This window comes from Rana temporaria, chromosome 13 (assembly GCF_905171775.1).
Source record: "Rana temporaria chromosome 13, aRanTem1.1, whole genome shotgun sequence".
Taxonomy (NCBI): Eukaryota; Metazoa; Chordata; class Amphibia; order Anura; family Ranidae; genus Rana; species Rana temporaria.
The window spans coordinates 69,160,789-69,188,027 of record NC_053501.1 but is presented as its reverse complement, the minus strand read 5'-3'; the positions used below and the strand labels follow the sequence as shown (position 1 = coordinate 69,188,027).

General features: G+C 43.5%; 1 protein-coding gene across 2 annotated transcripts in view; it reads left to right on the top strand.

The window, feature by feature from the left end:
* The window catches only part of BMF (Bcl2 modifying factor), a 93,844-nt gene that overhangs the window by 32,759 nt on the left and 33,846 nt on the right, over positions 1-27,239 (top strand). Inside the window, exons 1-3 of one of the 2 annotated variants that reach the window (XM_040332116.1) lie at positions 7,334-7,434; positions 13,614-13,909; positions 23,383-23,537. In XM_040332116.1, coding sequence (XP_040188050.1) covers positions 13,615-13,909; positions 23,383-23,537 — 450 coding nt within the window. In that variant the 5' untranslated portion in view covers positions 7,334-7,434; position 13,614. Of the gene's footprint in view, positions 1-7,333; positions 7,435-13,613; positions 13,910-23,382; positions 23,538-27,239 lie in introns of those variants that run through there. The other variant, XM_040332115.1, reaches the window with a different exon arrangement.

Sequence of the window (27,239 nt, the reverse complement as noted above, 5' to 3'; positions counted from 1 at the left end):
AATGCTAGTAGGCGAGTGGAAATTTTGAGGGCTGGTCTAGGGTATCAGATGAGAGTAGAGAAAAACTCTTTTGTCCACACTTTTCTTTGCTTTATTTACCAAACATGGTAGACGAATATAAGGAGTAGTTGAAGAGGTGGAAGGGTAACAGGTAATAGGTACAACTTTTGGTCGGAAACACTCCTGCTTCCAGCAACGTAGCTTTCGTCGCCACTCTAGCCAGAGCGGGTATTGTGCACCTGGATAGGCCTCTCTCACTAACCTAGCAGCCAGGATGTCACACGGAAACTTGGTAAAGTCTCTGCCACAGACCTTCCCAAAGATGGAGATATATTCGGTCCAGAATCCTCTCAGCACAGGATTAAGCACCCGGATCTCTCTTGAATAAATTCTTGTGAACTCAGAACCGACAAGCGACCATCACTCAGCCTCTCAGTAATAGTGCGTCCTTCGATGAAGTTCAAGGCTTCTCCTGAGATACCACCCTCTTGCTCGGTGCTCTCCAAGATAGGTTCTTCATCGAGTGGCTTCCTCCCACAGGATGGACAGCACAGGACCACTCTGCAAGCGTAGACCCAGTCTGACTACTGGGCCTACTTGGTAGATCACAACTCCGGACCAACATGGTCCCGGAGCACTTGAACACGCACCCCGGCCATGAGGGCCACACACGGGGGGTGGTGGGATGACAGCACAGGAATGACGACGACCCCAAACTAATGACGTCTGTCCCTTAAGTACTCCTCCCCAGCATGCACAGCGGGACGATTAACTCCCTCTGATTGGCTGCCTAAGGGGAACACCCAAAACACCTTGACCTGACTGCTGCCACCCTCGGCCTAGGATGATAACAACACCCCAGACAACAATAGTGGTCACTCACAGTAAAGCCATGGCTGGAACATAGGCCCAAATTTAGTGAAAAATCATACAGTCTGAGTCAACTAACTCTCAGACTACCCTGTAAATTTAAAGCAGCGCCGGCTAGAAAATAGCAGGCCGCTACATATACATAAAAAAAACTTTATGTCCTTTGTAAAGATTTATATATTGACTCTTTTCTGTCATCCAAGTAAAATGGGGGGAAAACTACTGTAGATTAAAGTGATTGTAAAGTCTTGTTTTTTTAAAGGACAAACATGTTATATTTACCTGCCCTGTTGAAGTGGTTTTGCACAGAGCAGCCCAGATCCTCCTCTTCTCGTGTCCCTCTTCGCTGCTCCTGGGCCCTCCCTCCTCCGAGCCGAGTTTCAGCTCAGTGTGTCTATTCAGACATGGAGCTGCCATTCGGCCCGCTCCATCTCTCCCCTGATTGGCTAACTGACTTTGATTGACAACCGTGAGCACCAGTGGTGCCACTGCTGTGTCTCAGGCAATCAGGGAGGAGAGTCCCAGATGGCCGAGGGACTCTTGGACATCGCCGGACAGAGATGGGGCTCAGGTAAGTATTTGGGGGTGCTGGGGCGGCTGCTATACACAGAAGGCTTTTTATTTTAATGCATTGACTGCATTAAGATAACAAACCTTCTGCCTTTACAACTCCTTCAATGCCTCTTGCACAGGGATGTGATAATTTACTGATGCTTACAAGCAGAATCTTGCAGGCAGGAATATCCTGAGTAAGGCTGGGTTCACGACTTTTGGAGCACACGTCGCAATGACGTGTACAAATCAATGGTTCCCTATGAGAGCCGTCTTAACTGGTCCGACACAAGTCGGTTCGACTTTCAAAAGGCTTCCTGCACTACTTTGGTCTAACTTTGGTCCATTTTCAGCTCATTCAATATCACTGAAGTTGAATCAAAGTCGGATCCTCTTCCTAACCATCCGACTTGTGACATCCGACATGGTGATTACAGCAGCAGGAAAAAGGAATTTATGTCACACTGGTTTTGATCGGTAAAAGGACAAGTCAGACTATCTCGAAATCAGAGCAAAATCAAAACCTGTTCATTCAAGTCAGATGGAAGTAGGACCAAAGTCGGATCAACCAATTCGAACTTGGCTGCCTTTGTAGCACTCACGACAGCAGAGATTAAGAAACTACGAAAACCACGCAACATCAGACAAGTTGCCTACCAATCAAACGAGGCACTGGAGAAACTTAAAGACTGCCACTCACTTACCATCAAGCCCTCCGATAAGGGGGGCAACATTGTGATCCAAACCAATGATCAATACAAGGCCATGTGTGTAAAAATTCTTTCTAATAGGGATTGGTATGTTTCCATTCCCACATCTACCATTATAAAAATCGAAACTGAATTTTATGCTCTGGTGGATGGAGCTTTTTCTCAGGGCGCAGTGAACCATGATGTTTGGGAGTTTATCCGTACCAAATACCCCAAAATTCCAACTTTCTACTGCTTACCCAAAATCCACAAGGATCTCACAAATCCACCGGGGCGACCCATTGTATCTGGCAGTGGCGCCCTAACGGAAAATTTGAGTATCTTTGTCGATTCACACTTGAAACCCTTTGTAACGCACCTCTCATCCTATATTAAGGACACCATCCATCTCATAAACAAAGTTGAGCACCTTAAAGTATCTCCAGGAGCTTTACTGGTAGCCATCGACGTAGAGGCCCTTTATAGCTCCATCCCACACCCTTTGGGTTTGGCTGCTATAAGGGATGTTTTACTTCCCATCTTCCGGGCTGATCGGAAGCTTGGGGAATTCCTCATCATGGCCTTGGAGTTCATACTCTACCACGGTGTCTTTTCGTTTGACGGCTCCCACTTCCTCCAGGTGCAGGGGGTTGCGATGGGGACCTCCTGTGCCCCATCGTATGCCAACCTGTACCTGGGGGAGTGGGAAAAACTATTTCTGACTAGTACCCCGGTAGAACCATTCATACACCTCGTATCTGGATGGTTCAGATATATCGATGATGTCCTCATGATCTGGGAGGGATCGACTGAGGAGCTCGAGTCATTCATGTCCATCATGAATTGCAATGAGCTGAACCTAAAGTTCACAGTATCCTCTAGCAACTCCCAAATCGCCTTTCTTGATGTTACCCTGTTTAAAAGCCCCGATGGGTACCTATCAACAGGGCTCTACAGAAAACCCACGGCGGGTAATACAATACTGCACGCCACCAGTGCACACCCTACATCTTTGATAGGATCAATACCCTATAGTCAATATCTACGCCTCAGACGTAACTGTTCTACCCAGGAATCCTTTCTACAGGAGGCAGCTGGATTACGTGATAGATTACTACACAGAGGGTACTCCAAAAAAATCCTCAAAAGATCATTTCAACGGGCCAACGGACAAATTAGGTCACACCTATTGGTTCAATCAGGCCATAAGTCTCCTGATGGCAGTGATGTTACCAGACTAATCACGAAGTACCACACCCAACATCAACAAACGAGAGGGATCTTCAAACAATTCTGGCACCTACTCTCCTTTGACCCTCAACTCGGTTCTTTTGTACCTAAAGAGCCAGCGATAACTTATCGACGGGCCTGCTCACTTAAAGACCACCTTGTGGCCAGTGAGTTCAAGGACAGCTTCAGGAAAGATCCTTGCAAAAGAAAGGGTACCTTCACCTGCGGGGGCTGCTCTATTTGTCGATACATCAATACAGAGCGAGACATTGTATTACCCAATGGTCGGCCTTACAGACCGAGACACTTCGCTAATTGCAAGACCTTTGGTGTAATATATTTACTCACGTGTCAATGTAACAGGTTCTACGTGGGAAAAACTAAATTACCATTTTTTAAGCGAGCTTCCCGGCACCTACATGCCATGCGTTCGGCTAACCCAGACTTACCACTAGGGCGCCACATCTTGTCTCAACACAATGGACATTTCTCAGGGGTTAAATTTTTAATCCTTGATAGGATCCATCCAAGCCCCAGAGGTGGGGATTGGAATAAGATCCTGCTACAACATGAAACTCGTTGGATTGCCGAATTAGAGGCCAATCTTCCACCTGGCCTCAATGAGCAGATTAGCTTTAGGCCCTTTTTGGAAGGTTTCTCTTCCGGGGGATGTGAAAAAGACTGACAAAGACTAATCTGTACTATGGGGACCTCATGTCACCTACTGTCTTCATCCGCTACCTCTTTTATTCTGTCAACTCCCATGTCAGTGTCATACACTGAATGTTCCCTGCATTATCTTTATGTTCTTGTACCCCTCTGCATACCCCCGGGGACTTCGCTATTCAGGCGCAGACAGGCTCGATTGGCATTCCTTTTATTGTCACTTTCTAGCTAGGCGCACGTAAGTCGTCTCTCCTCCTCATATGGGAGACGGCTTTTTTAGACCTGGTCTCCCTGCACCTCTTGGTGTTCCTGACCGTGGGTCGATACTTGCGCCTATAACAGGGGCAGGGATTACACAGTGGACATCTCCCATGCCCCTGTCCTTCCTTATTGCCCCTGGACCTATTGGCCCCTGTGTCCATATTTTTGTATAATTATAATCCCTTACATAATTAATTAATTTTTTATGTTGCTGTCCCTTTAATGTTAGGTTCGATCATACCTTTTTTTATAAACAATTTCCATAGACACCTTTATATGCACTCAGCATTTTTCAATATGGTATTCCCTTTCTATCACTGTTCCTTCCTTAGCTGGTGCTCCATAAGTAATCTATTAATCCTTTTCCATGTACACAATCTCCCTATGCCTGCGTCGATGATGCTGTTGCATCACACTGTTTTGGCTTATTCTGTCCAACTAGCTATTCATTTGCATATCTCCAGCCCCCTTGTCATGTGATCTCCCTGGTCACATGCTGCTGCGCTCCTACGGTGCTTTGGCGTACTGACGCCATTCGCGCTGTGAGGTGGCGATTGTGGGCAGCGGTGAGAGAGCAGGACGTATCTTCCGCCCTCTCTCTCCGTCCTACCCATTATACACATGACGCAGTTTTGTCTCCATGCTAGCCCTGCCACACCTACGTTATTAGTGCGGGCTTCCCTGTGAGGACAGCGAGGCACACCCGTCCTCCCCCTCCTCACTCAGAGCGCATTACGTCACGATGTTCGAGTCCCGCCCCTTTCTCACATCGACCTATAGCAATCTATACTGTCGATGACAGACGCCTCCCACCCCACTCGCCCTTCCCTCCTCTCTCCTACTTAAAGCCAAGCAGCCCCACAATGTCAGACATTGCTGGACGGCTGCAGCGTCAGTACATACTCTACACTGACTGTGAATTCCCCCATGTGAGTAATGTCTCCCAGCTAGACTCCCAGTCTGTTTTCATTATTTTACATGTCTATTCCCCATACTTTTTTTTTTATATCTCTAAATTCCCTTTTTTTATTATTTTCACATTTCCAGCTTCTGAGCTCTCTATTGACCTCTTTGGCTACTATTTGACATTACAGGTATGTTATTCACCTTGTATACATTTTTGGTTCAGCTTTCTCTTGCGTTTTTTTCTGCTTGGTACCTTTGATATTATCTTGTCCTTTTATTTTTGGGACAGGTAAAAATATATTAAACTAACCTTTTTACGCTGTGACACTTCGGGCCAAAGGTCTTGCTACATTGTGACTGATATAGGATGCTAGTCCTCATTCCTCTCTTCACCATCTGAGGTTTCCTATGCGTCCTGACCGCGATGTCCCACCCAGGGGTGTGCTGAGCCGTTGAAACGTCTTGGGTGGTATGATGTTTTCTTATCTGTACCAGTTTAATATGCATTTTTCCATTGTATGTTATTATTTTCAACACATTGCTATTTATTTGTTTTTTTTCTAGAAAAGTTGTTTATTACACTCTTTGACTCCACACATACTTCGGTCCCTGAAGAAGGAAACCCGAAACGCGTTGGGCCCTGTATTTATATTGTGGACTCTCTACTCTTTTCAAATCATACCCCAATATGTGTTGTTTTTAAACTATTGTACTATATATGTTTATCATATTCTCTGTTACTATTAAACTACTATATATTTTTGTATCTACCATGACTACTTGAATCACTGTTGCCTTAAAAGCCCCAACTTGGGGGATCCTCCATTTTTCCTTTTTCAAAGTCGGATCAACAGTCATACAACAGTCCTGCAGGGGGCGCGTGCAAAGGGGAGGACGTCTATTGACGGCTTCCCGAATTTTAGCCAGTGTTCCTCGACAGTTTTCTCGATGAAAAACATACACACGACCGTTTTCCTCGACAGAATCCATCAAGAAACTTGGTGGCAGAGCTTTTTTGCTGAGGAAAACGGTCGTGTGTATGTTTTTCATCGAGAAAACTGTCGAGGAACTCGGCGAGAAAAAAACAAGTTCTCTTTTTCCTCGAAGGGAGTCTCAATTTCCTTGTCGTGTTCCTCGTCGGGCTGGTTTTCGACGAGAAACACGTTCGTGTGTATGCTAAGAAACCCGCGCATGCTCAGAATAAAGTATGAGACGGGAGCGCACCTTCGGTAAAAGTAGTGTTTGTAGTGGAGTGCACATTCGTCACGCTGTAACAGACTGAAAAGTACAAATTGTCTCTTACCAAACTTTTACTTAACACGCAGTAACATGAGATTAGCAAAAGCAGCCCGAAGGGTTGTACCAGTGGAATCGAACTTCCCCTGCCGTTGTATGTGTTCTACGTCACCGCGTTTGAGAACGAGGAGATTTTGTCTTGACCGTGTGTACGCAAAGAAAGCTTGTCGAGTTTCTCGACAAGCCTAACAAGGAAGTTGTCGAGGAAAACGATGTGTCTTTTCCGACGAGTTCCTCGGTTTGTGTACGAGGCCTAAGGCCCCTTTCACACAAGCGGGCCGATGAGGGCCACCTGTGCGTTATTTCAGGTGGACCTGATCGGACCACCCATTGTTCTTTATGGAGTAGGTCTGCTAAAAACAGATGGATGGGATGAGATGACAGTTGGATGGAAATGGACCAGCAGTAGAGAAAAGGCGGCTGTGTCGGTGTCTCTACATAGCGGACCCGCCCCATCTGAAAGGGATCTAAAGCTAAATATGGTTGGTCATGATGAACATTCTGTTTATTGGCATTGGATGTAGACCTTGCTGGTCTGTTGCCCATACACACAGGAAAGTTTTTCAGGGATTTTCTTATTCCTAATTAACATTGTAGCCATATCTGGTATGACAATGACTACAATTAGAATTCTTGAAGTCTGCCCTAAAGTCTATAGCCACAGCAGTCCTGGCCTTATATCGTAAACATATCGTAAAAATAGTTGCCTGCAGTTTTTTTGTCTCGTGTTTGAGGTTTTGTATAATGAGGTGAAAACTGAAACCGTCTTTCCAGAAACTCATCAGTGACACAAATGAAGTGTGGTACAGACTAGGCCAGATAGCAATCTGCAGCTTTACTTCCTCCCTTGTCACCAATGTAAATATAGAGGGGCAGTCATGTGAGGAGACAGCAATACCGAGAGTGTGTCACTTAGGTCTGCTGCAAGACGTGTCGCTGGGTCAGACATTGCTCTCAGCTGTAGGTATGTACCTATTTCTATCAATATGCCATGTCATTTGATTTAGGTAACTTACAATCAGTGTGTTTTAGAGCAATTGACGTTTATTAAAAAATGTAGGAGAGGGTGATGTTTATTAGAAAATGTAGGAGAGGTTGATGTTTATTGCATGAGCTTTTTGTAAAGCTAAAATGATTTTGCAATTTTTTTAGGTTACTGAGTGTAGAGGGGGTTTTCCAGGAAAATGCTTCATTACTAGTGATACAGTACTATGTGTACAACAAAAGGCATGTTAACCACTTCATTACTGGGCACTTAAGCCCCCTTCGTGCCCAGACCAATTTTCAGCTTTCAGCGCTGACGCATTTTGAATGACAATTGCGCGGTCATACAACACTGTACCCAAATTATATTTTTATCATTTTTTTCCCCACAAATAGAGCTTTCTTTTGGTGGTATTTGATCATCTCTGCGATTTTTATTTTTTGCGCTATAAACAAAAAAAGACAGAACATTTTGAAAAAAAACACAATATTTTTTACTTTTTGTTATAATAATATCCCCAAAAAAATGTTTTCCTTGGTTTAGGCTGATATGTATTCTACATATTTTTGTTAAAAAAAATCGCAATAAGCGTATATTGATTGGTTTGCGCAAAAGTTATAGCGCCTACAAAATAGGGGATAGATTTATGATTTATTTTTAATTTTTTAATAGTAATGGCGGCGATCTGCGTTTTTTTTTTCTTTTCAGGCCTGCGATATTGCGGCGGACATATCGGACACTTTTGACACAATTCTGGGACCATTCACATTTATACAGCGATCAGTGCTATAAAAATGCACTAATTACTGTATAAATGTGACTGGCAGGGAAGGGGTTAACACTAGGGGGTGAGGAAGGGGTTAAATGTATTCCCTGGGTGTGTTCTAACTGTGTGTGGAGGGGGACTGACTGGGGGAGGTGACCGATGCTGTGTCCCTATGTACAAGGGACACAGATCCACGTCCTGTCAGGGAGAGAGGAGACCGATGCAGGGAAACACTGTGCCCGGCGCATCGCTACAATGCCGATGCGCGTGCCTGGCGGCCGTGATGTCCGCCAGGTACCCGCGATCGGCGGTGACAGAGCAGGGACGTGCTCTGTCACCGCCAATCGCGGGTACCTGGTGGACATCGCGGCCGGCAGGCACACGCATCGGCATCTCAGCGATTCGCCGGGCACAGTGTTTCCCCGCTGCGCACCCCCAGCGGCGCGCGCGGGGAATGCACATAAAAGGTCGTCCCTTGAGAGCCGCGCTGTGGAAGTCTTTCGTCTATAGCGCGGCTCTCTAGTGGTTAAAATTGAAAAAGTAGTTTTGAGGTAAAATCCTGGGATGATAAATAAAGGCTAATAACGAGAATAAAATAAAAAAAATGACAGCACAAAGATAGGCAAAAAAGCAACATTATAAAAAAATGTAAACAATTAGGTAAGCCGGGAGACAGATGGAAATAGATAGGAGAGCATGATGCAAGAGACAAAGGGGACAGATGGGGACTAATGAAGATAAAATACAAATCATAGGGCAGAGAAACAGGTGTGTGTGTTTGGTCTGGTCGTTGTCAGTTTGTAAAAAAAATGTCCCTTATTCCTAAATGGGCACCATGATATGTCCAGCATTATATATGTACCCGCGTCCCTCCTACTCAGTTATTGAGCCATATAACTTGAATGGGACTTTTCAGGTACATTTAAAGTGGCCATAGATGGATCGAATTTTGGCTAGTTTGGCAAGGACCAGCTTAATTTTGATCCATGTGTGCCCACTGCAGTTAAAGCGGAACTTCGGTCATTTTTTCATCTTTGCATCTATTAAATCTTCTGCTCTTGTTGTTTTAAAGTAAATACCTTATACAGCCCACTTCCTGTTTCTTGTCTGGTCATTAGCCTAGGTATATGACATTATGCACAGCTCTCTCTCTCACTCTCGTGAGAGTTTGCCAGGAAGGGAGGGGGGTGAGTCATAAGAGGACCAATGAGAGCTGCAGAGCTGGAGGTGTGTGTCTGTGTAAATCCAGGAAGTGAACAGGCAGCAGCTTCAGCTTAGTGGAGGGAGATTTCTGCATCATATTTGGCAAGTACAGTATATATAAAATAATGTGCAAAGTGGTCGGAGGGCAGCTTCAGAATGGCAAAGATGTTTTTATTACAGATGTGAGCAGACTGCAGTTCCTCTTGAAGCAGAAATCGATCCACCGTTAAATTGCCTAGTCGGATAAAAGCAGTTTGATCAGAGCTGTAGCCAATGGCTGCGGTGCTGATCAGTATATTCGTACAGCAAAGGAGTCCACATCCACCTTCAATGTGTGGATGTGGGAATCGGTTTAGTTTTTTTTTTTGTTTTGCCCTCTGGCTGAATGGAAAAAAACTGAACCATGTATGGCCAGCTTAAAATTGTATCTGGCACAAAAGATGAAAATCTTATCAACAGCTACAGTTTTATTTACATCATATAAACGATTATATATTGTGCAGCTTGGACTAATGTAACTATGTGTATATACCAAACCTCACTGACCTCGTGGAAAGTGGAAATCACCACTACAGTCCTGTGATCTCCACTTGCAACGACTTCCTTGCTGCATTCTGAACACAGGAGGTTGGCCTCTCAGCACCAGTGACATTTAAAGTATACTTTGCATTTATACATTGAATATGCATAGATTGCATATAAGTTAGACTTGTGGGAAAAAGGTACTTTAACTATTGTTAATAATTGAAGATGTAGTAGAGACCAATAGAAATGAAGTAATGCAGATAAGTACACATTAGCTTAAAGGGGTTGTAAAGGAATTTTTTTTTTTCATAATAAGCATCCTTTACCTGCAGACATTCCTCTTTTCACTTCCTCATTGTTCGTTTTGCTCAGAAGTTGCTCTATTTCTTCTCTGTTCTGTTCACTTCCTGCTTGTCTGATTGTTACTGACCACCGTGATGGAAGGCTTTACTTCGGTGGTCAGTGACGTGCTTACCCCCTCCTGGGAACTACATCTGTGCGGCAGGACGCTCTCTACGTGTTAGAGACTTCAAGGAGGTGTGAATTACTGGGCGTGCCGCAATGCATACTGGGAAATGTAGTTCTTACATGAACGAGCACCGCAAACCAGGAAGTGAATGAGATAACAGAAACTAGAACGCCGGAGGTCATATAGATGAAGGAATTTAATAGGTATTTACTAGTTTTTTAACATAATCGTTACACTATTCTGTCTGTCTACCTTGCAGACATTAATTTTAGCCCAAAAAATGTTTCCTTTACAACTCCTTTAACAGTGCAATTTCAAGTCAAGATCCACAATAAAGCACAAAAAAAAATAAAGTTTCTGACCATTTGCTATATAACCAAATAGAACATCCAATGTCCAATGTCCCAGCTCAGTCCCAACCATGGACTAGCCCAAAATGAAAGATGTTTACCTTTTCTCAATAGGCCCTATTAAAACATGAATTGTAGGGGGGCTGCCTTGTTTCTAAAGTGCATATTCGACATACAGTATATAGTACACTACCCAAAGGTAATGTTGGAAGAATAAAAAATAAAATGTATGGGGGGGGGGGGGGAGAAAAGGAAAGGACAGAGGAGAATATTGCAAGCAAGAATGAAAAGAGGGGAGGAAGGTATGGGAGGCTGAGAGGGCTGAGAACAATGGCAGTGCGTCCATTAAGGGCTCGCCCCCTATGACTAATGTATGGATTCATGAATTGCATGAATCTATCCATGGCCGCCACCACCACCCCCTATTTGGGCGTCCGGCCCCTTTTCGGACACCGGGCGTCTGAATTACAGCGACGGAGATGTATTTTTGAAGCACCTGATTAGAGCCATAGGCTTCAAAAAAGGTGAACTCAGAGCGCAAAGCACAGTGTGTTAGAAAAGCGAATGAATATTTGCTTTTCTAACACTGAACCGCTTCTCCGCCAATCAGAAAGCGTTACCCGTCACCTGAAAGGACAGGCACTGCGATTAAACGCCTATCAGGAGGAGGGGAGGAGAGGCATGGAGGACACAGCTCACTGCTGTCTGACATGCTGCAAGGTCCCACAGCTCGCCACCGTCACCCACTGCCTGACCCATCATCGATATAGGGTAAGTGCCGGGCAGATGGATAAACCGGCGGGGGGGGTCACAGTGGCAACTTTTGATGGGCACAGTGGTGGAATTTGATGGGCACAGTGGCAGCATTTGCAGGGGCAGCATTAGATGGGCACAGTGGTGGCATTTGATGCCACAATGGCTGCAATTGGTGGGCACAGTGGCTGCAATTGATGGGCACAGCGGCGGCAAATTATGGGCACAGTGCCTGTGTTTGATGGGCACAGTGGCTGCGTTTGATGGGCACCATGGTGGGATTTGATTTAAATCAAGTTGATTTAAATCACGATTTAAATCATAATTTGTAAAGGGCAACTGTCATCTCTGTCCTGCAGGTGCTCTTTCTCTGACCAGCTGTTGACTCACCGACAGATTTAAATCTAAAAAATAAAAAAAAATTATATTTTTATTTTTTAAATTATTGATTTTTATCCACCCTTTTGGGCACAGTGGCTGCATTTGATGGACACAATGGCTGCGTTTGATGGGCACAGTTGTTGCGTTTGATGGCATAGTGGCTGCAATTGATGGGCACAGTGAATCTGCAATTGATGTTTTTTTTCTGAATTTTTCAGTTTGTTTGCGCCCCCCCCCCCCCAAAAAAAAGTGACTACATTTGCTAATACCCAAGTTTATTAAAAATACGATTTTTTTTGTAACCGTATTTAGTGTGTAGCATACCTGTGCTTTTATACTCTTCTCTTCTCCTTGATCATTGAGCTTTTGATATACCTACCAACATCACTGTCCCCACTCCTTCACTATGCGTCTGAGGCTGCAACTGAAACCATCAGAAATCATCCACGCTATATTAGTGCATGTGTGTCGCGGCCTTCATTCATTTCAGTGAAAAGACAGACTGATTACTGATTCTGAGCATGCGAGGGTTTTGGACCGATGCTTTTGTGTACTAACCATCGGTTTTGACCTATCGGTCAGCGGTCCATCGGTTCTATTTTAAAGCAAGTTCTCTAACTTTTCTCCGAAGGACAAAAGACTGATGGGCCGTACACACGGTCGGTTTGGACCGATGAAACTGAACTTCAGTCCGTTTTCATCGGTTTGGGCCGACCGTGTGTACGCGGACTTAGAATTCAATTGAGTGCTCATATGACTATCTCCCTGGAGTCCACAAGCAAGCCTGTTCATTAACCAGCCATGGAATTGGAAATCTAAAAAAAACTGGAGGGCGTCAAGGCCTAGTGCATTACCAAACTACACCTTATTGAAACTATAAACAATAAAAAACATACTCACAAAAATACTGATATAATAGCGTTGCCAACAAATCACACCAAAGAAGGTCCAACTGTGGGTCCCCAAGTTCTCACTTCAAAAGTCAAAAGTCAAGCTTATGCACTCGTCCCACAGTTGAACCTTCTTGGGTGATATTGCCCCACAGTTGAACCTTCTTGGGTGACATTGCCCCACAGTTGGACCTTCTTGGGTGACATTTCCCCACAGTTGGACCTTCCTGGGTGACATTGCCCCATGTTTGAGCCTTCTTCTGTGATATTGCCCCACAGTTGGACCTTTTTTTGTTGTGAATTGTTGACAACACTGTTATATCAGTATTTTAGTAAGTATGTTTTTGTTGTTTATTATTTCCATAAAGTGTTGTTTGTTAATGCACTAGGGCTAGGCCCTTGTGCCCTTCTGTCTATTTTTCAGTTTTCTGTTAAGATTTCCAAGTTTGAAGAGGTCAGTATTGACGAAGTGTATGCCTTTGAAGACGCACCTGGAAAGTACTAGGATTACAGTCCTTCTTTTGTGATGATCTGGAGCACTGGAGTATGAACAAACTTTATAAGGAATTTGAAATGTCAATTTTGGAGAAGAAGTTCTTCTCCAACTGAGTAAAAAGACCAACAATTACCGGTATATCCCTGGCAAATCCCAAATATGCTTTCGTTGGTCCAAATATTCTTTACTATCACTCATATCAGAGTTCAGTATTATTTTCAATAAAGTATTTTGCATGTATTGTAAATTAAAGTTATACAATAGGATATTTTAATTGGTCTGTGTTGAATTACATTTTAATATGTAGTTTCTATTTCTCCTGCAGGATGGAACAGGATATTTTTCTGAGCTCAGATGAATTGGACGATGATGTATTTTATCCTGATGACTTTGGGTTTCCTGTTCAGCCTCTGACACCTTCAGCTATGTTCACCCATAGCCCGTCTTACACTTGTATGTTGGGGCGTTTCCAGCTGTTCCCCCTTTCTCATTGCTGTGGCCCTGGGTGCAGGATCACAGACTGTGAGGATAAGGCCACCCAGACCTTAGAGCCATCATCCTATAATCGTGATATCATGTTACCTTGTGGTGTTGCAGAATCCCCTCAGAGACTTTTTTATGGTAAGCGACTCACACCTTTAATGCTCTATTATTTCTTGTTGTAGAGCAGCTGAACTTGTCTTCTCACCATTTACTAACCAAAATCATTCTGGTTTTCCTTTTCCCTTGAAGTGTACGTCTAGGCAAAACCTTTTCTTTATTCGTTTTGAATAGGGTGGGAAATGGTTTGACCCTCTGTCATGTTTTTATTGCAATGTACAAGGGACACATTTTTGAAAGGCTTATAGTCATCAGTACTAAATAGATACATTAGAAGGCCAGTATGGTCACCTAGATTTATGGGAGGAGCCTGGGGGGTATTTAAGCAGCCGACTCACCTGTGTTCCTTGTCGGTTCCAGTGCGCAATACTACACGTCACTAGGCAGACTCTTCCCAACTCACTTCGTGTTCGTGAGTCTGTGCGTTCGATTACAAGTGTGTTGCGGCTTCTCAGTTCGTGGTCTTCGTCGGCGGATCTTACTCGCTGTTGCAGGTAGGATTCAAACCTTTTTTGTTTAATACACAAAATTACGATTCGTTATGTTTCCTATCCTGCATCCATTTTGTACTTGGCTGCCTCCGAGTTGTTGTCGGTCCTGTCCCGACATCATTCGGCACAGCCGTAGTAGATTTGTAAGTTCCCTCTGCCTTGTTTGTCATCCCATCCACAAACATACGATTTGTTCGTAGATCCAAGCTTGCGAGCCGCTGTGGGTAGTTTTCCGATATCACTCGACACAGGCTTTACTGGTTATAGGATTCACTGTCTATGGGGTTGCCGCCTCATCCATTTGGAGATTAGAATGTATTAATTGCACAGTTTCTGTGGCCCACTTGGTGCCTTGTTTGCACTTTGATTAGCCTCAGGGGCTGGGTGGTTGGTATGTGTTCGGTTTTGAAGGACGGGGTGGCGCCCTAACACTCTACAATGGCCCCATTCGAATCCCGGTTGCGTTGGCGACATTGTGTTTCGCATCCTCGGCAAGACACAAGTAGATTCCAGTTGTCACACACATCACAAGCTTCACGCAGCACAGTCTCTCTTGTGAGGCTGCTGCCACAAGAAACCAGTCATTACTCAGACCATTCATACGATCGCACTTGCTGAAACACATATGATACTCCAGCTTCATAACTCCGACCCGAGTCGGCACGATTTGTCCTTGTTTTCGCCTCCCTAATGAGGCTACGTTCTTGCAATTGTTTCAAGCACGTCTCCTGTGGTACGTCATTGTCTCCAGGAGCTTCCGCAAAACGGCCTCCCCCACGAGGTCCCCGCCACAAGCTCTCAGTCGCCACTCATACCACTCATTACTCATTCACAGGCACCACAAGCCTCTGCAGTACAGCCTCCCCCTTGAGGTTCCTGTCACAAGCTCTCAGTCACCACTTATACCACTCATTTGCCCGTTCACAATTAAAATTCATGCGACTTCTTAGGTCGCAAACCCTGACATGCTTCAGCACCTCTTTTCAGTGTCAGCTCATTTATTTACGTCACTCAGTCAGTCAGCATGGCCTTGGTTATCCCCATACATGTTCCACTTTTTTCTACTGTTCATTTTCGCCTCCCTTTGAGTACCTCCATTCTATCAGGGCACGAGTCAGATGGGTAGTACACGGGACACTCTCCCACATCAACGTGCAGCACCCTTTATTCATCTTGATACCTCACAAACACAAATTGGGATGCCGGTCTGGCACTTGGCTACTGTCACATTTTCTAGTTTATATATTTTCTGAAGGACATCACCTTCAAACTACGCAGACACGGTTGCTAAACAGTTGCTTGCTGACTGTGCAGGCCTTAGCATACCAACCATACATCATCTACTACAGAACGCAACATTCCTACTAGGCCACAACCAAACTGCAGCTTCCCACCCCAGTACGCGTACTGGGGCTCTAGTTCACAGGTCCGTGCATGACACAGACCAGGCAACTGAGCTATCGGTTATTTGGCCAGTCACCTCCTGGCTAGCCTCAGATGCCCTGCACTCTTCGAGTTTTCTAAATTTCCACTCTTTAACATTCGCCGGAATGCATCGTGATCTTCACTACGCCTGTCGTTCCTTTTTCTGTTCTTCCTCCCCCTTGCTTCTTACTTATTCTTACGTACTCTGTCTCTCCTCCGCTGTTCTTATTTTGCAAAAACTCTTCTTAAACATACACCCCCCCTCTCCCCTCTTTTCTCATTATAGCTGGAGTCATGTCACGGTCCAGAAGTGAGGACCTTGCCTCCGCCCCTCTCACCCAATGCGGGTTCAGAGCCAGGCAGCACTCAGTCCCTAAGGGGATGGACAATCCTCAAACTCACGGCAGAGCTGCGGCATAGGGCCATTCCCTACCCCGCTCGGCCAAGAAAGCCGAATTATCTAGGCTACTGTTTCCAAAACCAGCAGCAGCTGCACCCACACCCAGCAGGCATCCCTGCAGTCCATCTCCTCGGCTCTCACCCAGGTGCACACCATGATCGGCATGCTGACTGCAGCAGTCTCCGATGTGCAGGCAAGAGTAGGAGTCCTAGAGCTGTGCCCAGCGGTGACCCCCCTTAGACACGGTCGCAGCACCCGTCTTGGCACTACTACCCACAGGTACGTTGGAGACTAGTTCCACTATTTTTCCTACACACCTCATCCCTGCCGGTATCAGGAAGGACATCCTGGAGGAAAAAGATGTTAACCTGGCCTCCCTGCTCATCTCGGTCCTCTATCTGGCCGAGAATAAGACCTACGCTTAGGGGGACATGGGTTTTGAAGGCCCAAGACCCCAGGCTCAATCGCAAACTGTCGATCACCGAGTTTGTGCTGGCCTTCAACATGTTTCGGGACGTGTTGTGCTCGGGCAACCCCCGGCAGGGGGGAAGAGATGGATTTATACCTCCATGCTGTGATTGACTTGGGGTCCACACGGGGGGTCATAGCCCTACGTTTACACCATTCAAATGTCTTACTGCGGCTGAGCATCTCACCACGTATTGTGCTTGAAGTCTTCTGTATGCCTTCATTCACAAGAAACTTCATCATCACATGCTGTTCCATGGTCAGACCACTGTCTTAATCCAGAAGGTGTTTGCAGTGAAAGAAACTTTTTTCCAGTATGTAGAGAATGCATAAAGCACAAAATCACATGCTCATAAGTATTAGACTTGCATACATGTATGCGGAAATGGTGAAAAGTTCAGCTCCATATAAGTATTAATATACAACAATGATCAAACGCCAGGAGGATTGTTGATGAAGTAAGGTTCTTTCAGTATGACAATGCATCCATATAAGCAAACAGTGGCCAATTGTAGAGGCTCAGTTCCATATAGATATAGAGCATATTGAAACAGTGATATGCATGTAAATATAGTCAATGAGTAATGCCTCCATGATGATATTTGATATTTATGATAGAAGGAATGATATTCAAAATGGACTAATAATCAAATGTCAATTGTATATGGGCCTCTGTGGGTTTTTTTTCACACCAGCCAGCCTTAAGCCCATGGACGACTGAGTCGACCATTCCTTCCATCTGTTTTAAGAGCTATGCATCCTGTCTGCTATGTATTGTCATGTCTTATTGCACAAGGTCAAATGGTGATATACTTATATTTTTTTGTTTTTTAAAGATATTTTTATTGAAGTTTTCCAACAAACTAACAAACAGAAAAAAAAAACAATACACACACAGAAAAAAAAATACAATCACCGTACCAGATAGGCTGGTCTGAAACGATGGGCAATATGTTCAGACATAGACAAATAAAGAGATATCAACACAAAGGCAGTAGGCACTCCGGGAAAAGGTGCATGTAGACCAAAGCCGGGCACAGCAAAGGTGGGAGTCTAGATGTTAGCGATCCTTAGGGCACGGTCTAACACTGGTCAAACAAGTGTACTTCCGTTAGTGCTAAGAGAGAGTAAGTGGGCTAGCCAGTCACCTACCCCAAATTTTATAAAATGTTTTGGTCCAATTCCGGATTTCAAAAGTAAGCTTATATAGCGGAATGGAGTCATTGATACGTTTCAACCAAAGGGCTTTCAAAGAGGTCTGTGCACCCTTCCAGGGCAGTAGAATGTTTTTTTTTAGCATAAAAATATAGTATACGGAGCAGTAATATACTCATATTTATATGGCTATTCCACTGATGTCCCTCCATTGAACATTTACCTCATTTGTTCTGCGACACATCAATTGATATTTATCTACTGGTACATCTGGGATATTGTTTTTCTATCTAATGGTTTTCACATCCTAGCAGTACATGAAGGCTACTAAGTAGGAGTTTTTTATAGCCGGGCTTCTAAAGGGGCTCAATTTGCCTACAAGTAAAACAATAAAATTGAAGCAGAAATAAAGGAGTGATACCTTTCCATTGTTCCCTCTCTGACACCAACATCTTCTCCTGTGTGCCAGTCATCGGCCGTCTTCATTAACCAGTGCGGGATGACATCACTCCTGTGCACCTATGTCCCTTATTGGAAAGTAGACAGTCCAAGATATTTAGTAAAAGGCATGGTACGTTTTTTGAAGTTGTATTTTTGACAAGTTTTTTCTGACACACGGCATAGGCTTACAATCACACTTCAAACCACATTCTGCTACTCCTCCCGAGTATGGGGATACCACATTTGTGAGACGTTTTCACAGCCTAAAAGCATAGTGGGACCCAAGATACAAGGAAGACCTTTGGGCTTTCAAGAAGCATAAATTACGCATTTAATTTCCTGACTACATATTATATTTCTTGAGTTCCTGAAGTGCCAGGACAGGAGAAACACCTACAAAATGACTACCTTTTGGAAAGCAAACACCCCAAGGTATAATCTAAGAGGCAGGGTGAGTCTTGAAGACTTTTTTTGCCAACAATTTTTACATGTTTTTGTAAAATGCAATGACTGTTTTTTTCTTTTTTTTTTACGCAATGTTTTCAATTAATAAGATACAGTATATACATAACACGCAGGTTAGGCATACTTAGAAAAACACCCCAAAACACATTCTGCGACTCCTGCCAGGTGTGGCAATGTCACATGTGTGAGACTTTTCGCAGCCTATCCACATAGAGGTCCAAAAACCAAGGAGCACCTTCAGGCTTTCTATGGGCCTAAATTATGCATCTAATTTTCTGACTACCTTTCACTTTTTTGGGAGGCCCTGGAGCACCAGGACAGTGGAAACACTCACACAATAACCACATTTTGGAGAGTAAACACCCCATGGTATTTTTAGGAGGCATAGTGAGTCTTTTGAAGATTCCATTATATTCCCACAGTATGGTTAGAGGTATACTATAAATGAAACCGTTTGAGAACTGTATGCTATAACATAGTATGCAGAATAGTCTTTTGAAGATGTAAAAACACACTTTGGGGTTGATTTACTAAAACTGGAGCACTCAGAATCTGGTGCATCTGTGCATGGTAGCCAATCAGCGTCTAAATTCAGCCTGTTTAATTAAGCTTTGGCAATAAAACCTGGAAGCCGACTGGTTTCTATGCAGAAGTGTACCAGATTTTGCACTCTCCAGTTTTAGTAAATAACCCCCTTTGTGTAATGTTGAAAACACAGGTCAATGATACTGGAACCAACATTACAACTTATGCCACGTACACATGATCGTTTTTCGGCATAAAAAAAAAGAAGTTTTTCAGCATGTTCAAAAAACGACGTTTTTCCAACTTCATCATTAAAAACTATGTTGCCCACACACCATCGTTTTTGAAAAATGATGAACAAAGCGCGGTGACGTACAAAATGTTCTATTTGCCTTTGGGCTGCTTTTAGCTGATTCCTTGTTAGTAAAAGACGATTCGCGCTTTTTTGTCTGTTACAGTGTGATGAATGTGCTTACTCCATTATGAATGGTAGTTTTACCAGAACGAGCACTCCCGTCTCATAACTTGCTTCTGGGCATGCGCGGGTTTAAAACGTCATTTTAGCCCACACACGATAATTTTTTACGACGTTAAAAAATGCAGCATGTTAGAATTATTTTTTTTTGTCATTTTTCAGAAGCCGAAAAACGATGTGAAGCCCACACACAATCATTTTAAATGACGTTTTAAAAAACGGCGTTTTTTTAATGCCGAAAAACGATCGTGTGTACGCAGCCTCAGGCCCCGTACACACGGCCGAGGAACTCGACGTGCAAAGCACGTCGAGTTCCTCGTCGAGTTTTGGGATGAAGCCGCCGAGGAGCTCGGCGGGCCGCCTTCTCCCATAGAACAACGAGAAAATAGAGAACATGTTCTCTATTTTCTCGTCGAGCTCCTCGGCGGCTCCATCGAGCCAAAACTGTACAGACGACAGAGTTTCTCGGCAGAATCCGGGTTTTTACCGAGTTTCTCGGTGAATTCTGCCGAGAAACTCTGTCGTGTGTACGGGGCCTAACTCTTCATACAAAAAGTCAGCAACCTTCCTAGACCCAGTAGAAGGCTATGCAGTCCATCACAATTCACAACTAAGTTCCCATCAAACTTAATGCACAAATTGCTTAGGAATACAGATACATGTCTCTAAAATTATCTTTGGCACGGCACAGCTGATACAACCTGAAGATGGAAAATAATGTGGTTCTAATTATGGATAGTGGCTGAATGCCATAATCTTACAGACTCTTAGAACACAGACTGCTGTTCATGCAGTTAAAGGATTCCATGGGATTCTCCAGTATAATATAGCTAATACCTAACAACAAATACTGAAATGGGTATAAATAGATGTCTGTAATATTTTTTGAAGATTAACATTTGTTTTTATAGATAAGATTTGACAGTTTAGGTTTACAATGCCCTTCACCAGTTAGAAGATTGTTTACTGCAAAGACGTATTACTCATTAATTCTTATTTCAGTGTTTGGTATAGGTAATACTGTCCCTGGGAACAGACTGATAAAGATTTTATACATTTCAGTAATTTAGGGCTCATTCACATGGGCACTGAGGCTCGAACATTGTCCAAAAGCCCCTTATGATTTCGGAGCAAGGACAGATGTAACAACCAGTAAACGACATGGTAATGTAAAAAAAAGACATTAGACAGTTTTTGACAAGTCCTTTTAGTTAAAAAAATAAATACAAATGTCCCCCCCGGTGTACATTATTTGTCAATAAAAAGGCCCACCACCACCCCCGACCCAAAAAAGGCTCCTGCATGCCATCTGTCAGCTCTGCTGTCTGACAGTTCTTAAATAACTAAGGGACAGGGTGGATGGTAAGGGCACTCTGGGCCAATGACGTCACAAGGGCAGGGTCACCAGGTGATCCCCGCTTCTTAGTTATTTAAAAACTGTCAGATGACGGAGCTTGCATACAGCAGGAGCCTTTGGCGCAAGCAGACCTTTTTTTTTCGGTTCGGTGGTGGCGGTAGGCATTGTGATTGACGATAGATCTACATCTGGGACATTTAATTTTATTTTTTGAATAAAGGACTTGTCAAAAACTGTCTAATGTCTTTTTTTACAATACACATTTGTTTGGGGTGAATGAATAGGGGTACTGTGTACCCCATACTCATTTATACAGTGTAGGCCAGGATCTGGGGGCCCCCTTGTTAATCAAGGCTTCCAGATTCCGATAAGCCCCCTGCCCGCAGACCCCCACAACCACCGGCCAAGGTTGTGGGGCAGAGGCCCTTGTCCCCATCACCATAGGAACAAGGTGCTTTGGGGGCATGTTGAGGGCATGTGGCCTAGTATGGTTCAGTAGGGGGGATGGGCACGTACTCGCCCTTCCCTTTCCTAACCTTGTATGGTTTGGGGGGGGGGGGAGACCCCACGCAGTTTTTTTTCAATTTTTTTAATTGCCAGATTTTTTTTTTTTTGCTTTCAGCTGACTCTGTTTTTAAGGACATAGCAGTCCTTAACTTCATGGTATTTACTGAATGAATATGCCGACTACCGCCAGGCCCTTATTTACCGCATGTTTTCACTAGGGATTCACTGATACTAGTATCTGTGCCGATACCTACCATTTGCACGAGTATCTGTACTCGTGCAAATGCTCCGTTGCTTGATCCGATACCTGTTGTAACAGGCGTCCTTAAAGGGGTTGTAAAGGTACAATTTTTTATTTTCCTAAATAGCTTCCTTTACCTTAGTGCAGTCCTCCTTCATGTACATCATCCTTCGATTTTGCTTTTAAATGTCCTTATTTCTTCTGAGAAATCCTCACTTCCTGTTCTTCTGTCTGTAACTACACACAGTAATGCAAGGCTTTCTCCCTGCTGTGGAGTGTCATGCTTGCCCCCTCCCTTGGACTACAGGAGAGTCAGGACGCTCTCTACATTGCAGATAGAGAAAGGAGCTGTGTGTTAGTGGGTGTCCTGACTCTCCTGTAGTCCAAGGGAGAGGGCAAGCACGACTCTCCACTCCACTGCACAATAGAGCATTCTTTTTCATTAAATTGAGCCTTATGATCCTGTGATTGGGTTCCTGCCGTAGACATCTGCCGTGGACTTTAATATTGATTAACTTTGCTACATGATTGGATTTGTTTACATGGTCTATCGTTATTTTAGACCTTATTTGCACTTTCATGGGACTACTTTTTTTGCACTTTTTTTTCACTTTTTGTGGATCTTTTGGATTGCCTTTTTGCAAGTTTTATGTTAATGTTTGCACATTTTTGAAAAGAATTTATTGCTGCTATTGTGATTTATTTCAGCTTATTTGCACATTACTCCATATTCTCTGCACTTTTTTGGAAGGATTATTGGTGGTATTTATTCTAGACATGTTATGCAATTTAATGTAGATTTAATATTTTATGAATTTTTTACATTTTCTCTATTTGGATTTTGTAGTAAGCACCTGCATTTTTTTTTGGAGGATTATTGGCGGTATTTATTCTATTCATGTTATGCAATTTAATGTTGATTATTTAATATTTTATGAATTTTTTTAATTTTCTCTATTTATTTGGATTTTGTAGTAAGCGTCACATTCCCTTTATTGTGAATTATTTTTGGTGTGAGAACATCTTTTACTGTATGTTGGCAGCTACTCGGCTAGGTTCATATATTTTTACCCTCTGGTTTGCGCATTAGTATTCTCTACTTATTAACACCAAATGTAACACACCTGAGACCAAATTTAACACACCTGAGACCTTGTATCGCTAATGAGTCACATAACACCACTGAGGGGAAAATGGCTAATTGAGCCCAATTTGGACATTTTCACTTAGGGGTGAACTCACTTTTGTTGCCAGTGGTTTATACATTAATGGCTGTGAGCTATTTTGAGGGGACAGCTAATTTGTACTGTACACTCACTACTTTACATTGTAGCAAAGTGTAATTTCTTTAGTGTTGGCGCATGAAAAAATAGAATAAAATATTTACAAAAATGTGAGAGGAGTACACTTTGTGTGATACTGTGTGTGTGTGTGTGTGTGTGTATATATATATATATATATATATATATATATATATATATATATATATATATATATATATATAAATATAGAAGCAATAATAATTACTTCTATGTGTGTTGCAGGAAATGCCGGTTACCTTTTACATCAGCCGATAGACTTAGCTATGCAAATAGGAGAGGAGACACAACACCGGAGACTGGAGCAGAGTGCTGAAAGGCGAATTGCTCGGAAGTTACAGTGTATTGGAGATCAGTTCCATAGACTTCACTTACAAAGGGTACATTTTTCCTTTTTATGATTGTTTTACTAGCCATATGCATCTCTGTTTTAAACTGTTTACATTTTCTTAGATTTTTAATGTTCTACTATTTTAAAGTTGAGCTAAATCCACTGTTTAACGGTTTCTCAAAAGAAAGCTTGAATTAGAAATGTTCAGCAAATATTCTAAATGTTTAATCAAGCATACCAATGTTGTTTTCTACGGTGTTTTCATTTACATTCTATCTACTTGTCCATGTGCAGTATATGCTAAAAATCAAAGCATTGCTCTGGTTTTAACCGTGCATATGTTATGTTGAAGTGCTTAGATGGCGGGTGTCAACGCTTGGTTACATGTACAGCACCATGGGAAGTGCATAGAGGCTACGATGGCACCATCCTTGGCAGATAAGAGGCAGGAGGATTTTGCTTCCCTTTAACTACTTTACTACTACTTTACAACCGCCCAACGTCAAATTACGTCCTTGAATTTGTGCGGTGATATCTGAATGATGCCTGCAGCTGGAGATTCACATTTTAGAAATCTAGGCAGTGGTAAAGTCTGATTTTTAACTTCTACCTACAGGTAAGCCAAGTTAATATCTACATGTGCACCGTTTGGGAAATAGTCAAATGTATAGCAGTCGGTGATGTCACCGGAGCATGGGCACTGCACTCTGAATGGAGGGCACACTCTAGTGTGCCTTGTATTGAGAGTGCTGTGGCCAGATGGAGACTTCAGCGTGCATGAGCGGGAGTGATGTCATTGTGGCTCAGCCATTCAAATGGCCGGAGCCTGTTAACCCTAAGGGAAGACTGAGAGTGAAGATGGAATCCCACTGATACCAACGATGAGGCAGTCATTTCTGTACTGACACCAACAATGGGGCATGATTCCTCCCACTGATTCCAATGACGGGGGACTATTCCTCCCACTAATACCAATGATGGGGGACTATTCTTACCACTGATACCAAAGACTTGATCTACCACTGACACCAATGATGGGGCGCTATTCCCCCCGCTGATACCAATTATGGGGCACTATTCCTGCCACTGACACCAACGATGGGGCACTATTCCTTCCACTGATATTAATGATGGGGCACTAATAATTCTCCCAATACCAAAGAAGGGACATTGTTTACTCCCATTGATGCCAGGATCCTACTCCCACTGACCATGGTCCAGCCCCCCTAAAGTCTGAAGGACAGTAAACTGGCCCTTTGTTTAGAAATTTTGGAGACCCCCTGAGTTACTGTCACCAATGTAAGAAATTATTAGAGCTTTTGCAGTGACTTTGGTGGTGCCTTATTTAAAGGACTAGAGTGGGGGAAAGTCAGAACCATTTTGGCTTATGCCTTGTACACACAATCGGTTTTCCCGGCGGTAAAAAGTCAGCCGGGAAAACCGAGAACCTGCTCGGTAGCTTTTCCCCCCTACACACGGCCGGGTTTCCCCACAGGAAAACTGCCATGAGTGCTTTGGTCGGGAAACCCGGCCGTGTGTATGCTCCAACGCAGGTTTTCCCCATAGGGAAACTGACGGCTTAAAAAATGCTGGGTTCTCTTTTTTCCCGCCGGGATTCCCAACAGGAAAACTGCGATGAAGCATACACGCGGTCGGGATTCCTTGCCAAAAGCTCTCATGGCAGTTTTCCTGCCAGAAAAATCGGTCGTGTATACGAGGCATGAGACTTTTCTCAGATGGCCCCCTCTTAAAGGGCATGGGACAGTGTGTTCTATTGCTCCTTATTTGTTCGATGTTTCTGTGTATTCTGGGGAACCAGCATTCAATGCAAACTCTACAATCTACTTGTGTATACCCTAGGTATAAGGCGCTTGAGAGGGACAGAGTTTAATGTTTGTGAATAACCTTTAGTACTGGCAGTGGGACAGTGTTTCACACATTACTTTAGGCTTGTTTAAATGTAAGAACAGATTGGCTGAATACATAAATAATAAAAAAAATTACAATAAACCAACAACTTTGTGAAATATGTTGACTGTAATACAGTGTAAACTATTTCCGGCAACAAGTGTAATGCTGACCCTCCACTAAATATACTGGGCCGGATTCAGATACAATCGTGTATCCTTTGGCGGGCGTAACGTATCTCAGATATGTTACGCCGCCGTAAATTAGGGCGCATTTAGGGCGCAAGTTCCGTATTCTGAAAGAACTTACGCCCTAAGTTACGGTGGCGTAACGTATGTTGTCCGGCGTAAGCCGCTCCTAATTCAAATGTGGATGATGTGGGCGTGTTTTATTTAAATTACATGTGACCCCGCGTATTTGACGTTTTTTTCGAATGGCGCATGTGCCGTTCGTGAAAGAATCCCAGTGCGCATGTTCGAAATTATGCCGCAAACCGTCATTGCTTTAGACGTGAACGTAACTTACGTACAGCCCTATTCGCGAACGACTTATGCAAACGACGTAAAATTTTCAAAATTCGACGCGGGAACAACGTCCATACTTAACATAGGATATCCCTCATATAGCAGGGGTAACTTTACGCCGGAAAAAGCCTAACGTAAACGACGTACGTTTCTGAATCGGCATATCTACCTAATTTACATATTCCTCGCGTAAATCTACGGAAGCGCCACCTAGCGGCCAGCGTAAATATGCAACTAATATACGACGGGGTAAGAGACTTGCGCCAGTCGGTTCTTAGCCAAATTCCGGCGTATCTTGTTTTCTGAATACAGAAAAAAGATACGCCGGCGCAGATTAGAATTTACGCGGCGTATGAATAGATACGCCGACGTAACTCCTTTCTGAATCTGGGCCACTGTGTTGAGATTCAGAAGTTTTCCTCACCCCGGCATAGTAGAGTATACAGTGAATGACATGTTTTTATATAGTAGGTAAATTGCAAATGTAAAGTTATAGCTTCACACTCCTTTTTTGTCGGCTGCAGAATGGTACTTTTCTTTACTCTACTCAAAAACCCGGCAGCTGCAGAACCGGTTTTACAGAAATCTGACTCTTTTCTGTCATTACGCAATGTTTTATACCTGTCACTTTTTGTTAGGAAAGAAAAGGGCTGGGAGGGGGAGAGGGAGGGGGTTATAAATAATGGAGCACGTCCAATGTTTTAACAATAAAAAAACACACAGGGAAGGTAAAATGAAATGCACTCCTTGTTCTGTATATTCTGGCTGGGGTTAAAGCTTGCTCTCTGTGAGTAAATGTAACTGGAGGGCATGTTGATGTAGCTAGCTGTGTGACTCTGTTACCAACTGACAAGGAAAACCATGACCTTGCTTTATAACTGAACATTAAACTCCTATATTTACTTTACTGATCTAACCTGTGATTGACTGGAGATTCCAGAAATAAATGTTCACAGATAGCCTCACGTTACTTGTACATTGGCCATACACATAGCAGTTTTCAGGCAATTTTAGCAACATAGGGCCAGATTCTGAAAGGACTTACGACGGCGCAGCGCCATGTACGCCGTGGTAAGTCCTAATCAGAGCCGTCGTATCTATGTGCCTGATTCTTATGCCGCGTACACGCCATCACTTTATGTGATGAAAAAAACCGACGTTTTAAATCATGAAATAAAACAACGTTTTTGAAACTTCATTTTCAAAAACGACGTTTCCTACACACCATCGTTTTTTCAAAATGCTCTCTCAAAGCGCGGTTACGTTCAGCACTCTTTTCCATTGAAGCTAGCTTCATAACTTGCTTCTGAGCATGCGTG